Source organism: Limulus polyphemus, unplaced genomic scaffold (assembly GCF_000517525.1).
Source record: "Limulus polyphemus unplaced genomic scaffold, Limulus_polyphemus-2.1.2 Scaffold2722, whole genome shotgun sequence".
NCBI classification, from domain to species: domain Eukaryota; kingdom Metazoa; phylum Arthropoda; class Merostomata; order Xiphosura; family Limulidae; genus Limulus; species Limulus polyphemus.
In genome coordinates this window covers 8988-13022 of record NW_013668332.1, presented here as the reverse complement: position 1 = coordinate 13022, position 4035 = coordinate 8988, and the positions used below count along the sequence as shown (strand labels likewise).

The following is a 4035-nucleotide window of genomic DNA, read 5'->3' as shown; positions in this document are numbered from 1 at the left end:
ATACTACCTTCCACAAAACGCTTGAATTGACTGGCATATATCCAAGCAATAAATTAAATTACATCACACTATTATTTCAATATGAAAAATTCTAAAACCTCTGACGTACATTTGCTTTCAAAAAAAACTTATAAGCTTTCCAGGGCATTGGTTAGTACAATATAAGTCCTCAGGTAATGTTACGGACTTACAGTGCTAAAACCCGGGGTTCGACTCCCCCGCAATTAATAGAGTGCTGATAGTCCATTGTGTAGCTTTTCGTTTTAAAAACAAATTATAGTAAAAATGTGTTTAGTCGTTCAGTAACCAATAGGATACATTTGTGGTGTCAACTCTAAACGAAACAGTTTATTTTATATATATATTGTTGCGTCAGCGAGGTCACATGACTAGTGTCACGCCACGTTTCTAGAACTATCCTGTACCTTGGCGAATACTCTAACATTTACTAGATATAGGGTAGTCTGGTATATAAAAGAGGGTGACAACGTGACGGGACAAGATAGTGTGTGTTTAGACAGTGAGTAACTGATCCACTTAATTTCAACAATCGCGCTAAAACAAACGCTATAACAACAAACGTGCTCAATAATACTCTCTGACTGCATATCGTAGAGTTATATTCGGAAAGAATAAACCAGTTTTATTAAGTAAGGACTTGTGTCGCTAAAGTTTCGTCGGAACGAAGTTACGGAAAGTTAATTAACAAACGGAGACGTAACAATACGAACAGCCAGTGTTCTAAAATTGTAGGTTAGGTGGTATCTCGCACTTACGTCTCCCCTATGTTTGAGCGAGAATGACCAATCACGAGGTTAGTATTAGTCTTTATGGGAAAATCCGACGTTTCTCGTTAACTAAGAAACTTTAGATTTAAACATTCTGGAATAGATATCGATATCGTAAGCACTCTTGTTCCTTATCTTAAATAGACTGATTAAAATGAAGAAAACAAATTAATCAATTCCTGAATCAAGTGAAAGCAAATATACACCCTGTGTTTGGTAATAAATAAAGATTGTTTTGATTTTGTTACACATTGTGTTCAATCTATTTATTTCTTTGCTTAAACTCAGTCAGTTCAATTACATTCAATATCACTTCGTAATTCGTCCTGCCGATCCTCCCGTTATAAAGCGAACGTACTTATTATGTATTACGAGAATAGGCTTAGTTTAATCGTGATTGTTAAAACGAATTACTACTATTCTCGAATACCGAAAAAAAGTAAAACAATAACCGTTGTTCTCTTTGGTTTACGAAAGAAGAATTGCAAAGTAAGTACATAATATATATGAACTATTATGAACTATTCAAACTTAAATTATTATTATTTTTAAGTTTCAACAACTCTCACAATCCAAAATAATATATTAAAATCCTTTTATAATTAAAGCACTAACTCTGTGTCTTCGCACGATTTTTTGTATTCAATGTGAACGTAAAGTCCTTCTTGACTCTGTGTTAGTTTTCATGTTATAAAAACGATACATTTTTTACTTACTCATAATTTGGGTTGCTGACAAATGGGCCCACGTAAATGCAGTTTCTTCAACTTCTGAGGGAATACATTTTTTTTAAAATCAAACGTCTAACCCAAGTGATTTGAAATCAGATATACATACATACATATAAACACACCATTTATAAAATTATATTACTGAGAAAGAAACAAGAATTCTCAGTAAAATATAACAGGAAAACTTTAACGGTTTTGTAGATGTTAAGCCGTTACAATGAATTGTGCTTTATAAACAGTTATTTTTTTTTACTTCAAGTTGCACAACATTTTTTTTAACTTTACACAACCGAAAGCATTAAATATTATTCACCCTTCTGTAGTAAGCGTAACGGTTTATAACATTAGAAATTCGGGGTGAGAGCAGCATAAATAGACCATTGTGAAGCTTTGCGTTTATCAGCAAAGGGAAGTTCTATTCAATGATCATGTTTTAAATTTAGATGTTTGTATTGTTATTTGGCAAGAGGGAGGTTTAATATCACGTAGTGAGCGCGTAATGGGTTAGGCGTTAGTTATGTAAAACCATGGAGACTGTAACTAATAATAAAATGCTTTTTGTTATCATTAAGTGAACTAAACTCAGTATTCTTCCTTTTACTAAATAATCTAAAAGAACCTGTCAAACAATTGAAACTATTACAAAAATAAATAACTGAATTTACAATATGTTTGCCAGGAATGTTTCAACCAATGTTTAATGAGCCATATTCCTTCATACTCACCTCAAGCATTACTTAACAAAGACAGCATCTTCATATAAGGCTTACATCTACGCTAGTATTTTTATGTTTGAGTTAATTAAAAATTAAAATAACTATACTTTTGCAAACGGGAGTTGGTTTTGACCAGTCTCCACTGTCTAGACACTTGATGGTGTGTGTTTTTCCAGCTATTTCATAACCTTTTGGACACATCAACTGCAGACTTTTCCCGGCACGTGTAATGGCTGGTTCCCATATCCCTCCTTCAACATCCATTGCAGGCGGTGTACAGCCTAATATATAATAATAAAAATACATTATGTATTTAGGACTAATATAGAAATTTTGAAATAATTCTAGCCAATGCATTAGTTTACAATATTTCTGTTGTTTATATGGAGTCAAAGACAACTTTAAAAAGTAAATAACTCATATTGATAGAAAACTGAGTTTATATAACTATTTTTATGTCCTTCAACACACAGTAAGCGTACATTGAATATCAAGCAACGGTAAAATGTATATCAAAATATCCGTTTCGATAAATGAAAATACAAAATAAACTTTGAATCATATATTTTTTGATACACTAACCTTAATTGCAGATTTAATAATTTAATGCCACGATGGCTCAGCTGTAAGTTTGGGGGATTATAAAGATAAATTTCAGGGTTTGATCCTTACAGTGGGTAAAGTATAGATATTTCATCGTGCAGCTGAACACTTAAAAAGAAATATGTAGTTAAAACCACATAGGCGACAAAGATATCGAAATTAAAGAATAGGTTGAACAATCACCAAGTTTTTTTATATTTTTATTTAAAGAAAGATACCGTTTCGAGTTAGTACTCTTTGTCAGATCGTACGGGTTATAAGCTGCGCGATCTGACGAAGAGCGCTAGCTCGAAACGTCATCCTTATTTAAGTGAAATATAAAAACTTGGTGATTGTTCAACTGAACGCTTAAAAGAAACAAACAAATTAATGAATAAACTGAACTATGTGTACTTTCGAAACAAAGTAAGGGCTTCGCGGGCTCGCTTTAACATTGTGTAGTTTGGTCGAAACGCTGTAAGTATAGGTGATGTAACCTTTTTCATTATAAAACATCACTTTACTAACAAAACTATTGTCACTCAACTGTGTCTAGTATATTATGTAAACAAGGATACTGACAGCGTTTCACACCAAATATATAGAGATAAAGCATGTCATTACCCCCAAAACTCCTCATAAATAAATATATTACACGAATAATTTCGGGTGTAAGCAAGCAGTAGGTGACGGCATCTTGAATACATATTATATTGTTGAAAAGGAAGTTTTTAAGTAGGTTCACACTGTGTCAACAAGCTGGCCCAAAACACATTCGAGTTGGGAACCAATAAAATATTTTGTGAGAAACATGTTCTCATTAACATTCAACTTACTCATATAATAACACCTTTTTTGCCCCAGTAGTCGTCAGGGATTTATCAGATCTTTTAAGAAGTAAAGTTTTTGTTGCAGTTTTGAGTGAATCAGAGAAAATGTGAAGATGGCGGGTGTGAAATTTTGTGAAGAAAAGAAGAACACGTAATAGCTATCAGCCATTAATGAACGACCTTAAAATTGTGTCCGAAATATTTTAATCGAGGCCATCTTTCTTCATCTTTTTGTTTATATAATCTGCAGAACTTTACGTCCCACGAAGGAGGTGCTCAGTAACTTTTATTTATTTGGATAGTTGAATAGCATGGTCTATAAAGAAGTGCATGGTGGAAGAACTGTGTGAATGATTTGGGGGGGGGTCCGTACAATATATCATTACTG

The 4035-nt window shown here is 33.0% G+C and overlaps 1 protein-coding gene across 1 annotated transcript in view; it reads right to left on the bottom strand.

Moving 5' to 3' along the window:
• LOC106467733 overlaps positions 1-4035 on the bottom strand; it is a 12948-nt gene that overhangs the window by 6343 nt on the left and 2570 nt on the right. Inside the window, exons 3-4 of the mRNA XM_013928110.2 lie at positions 2343-2516; positions 1505-1558 (exon numbers count right to left, since the gene is read on the bottom strand). Of these exons, the coding sequence (XP_013783564.1) occupies positions 1505-1558; positions 2343-2516 (228 nt within the window). The remainder of the gene's footprint in view (positions 1-1504; positions 1559-2342; positions 2517-4035) is intronic.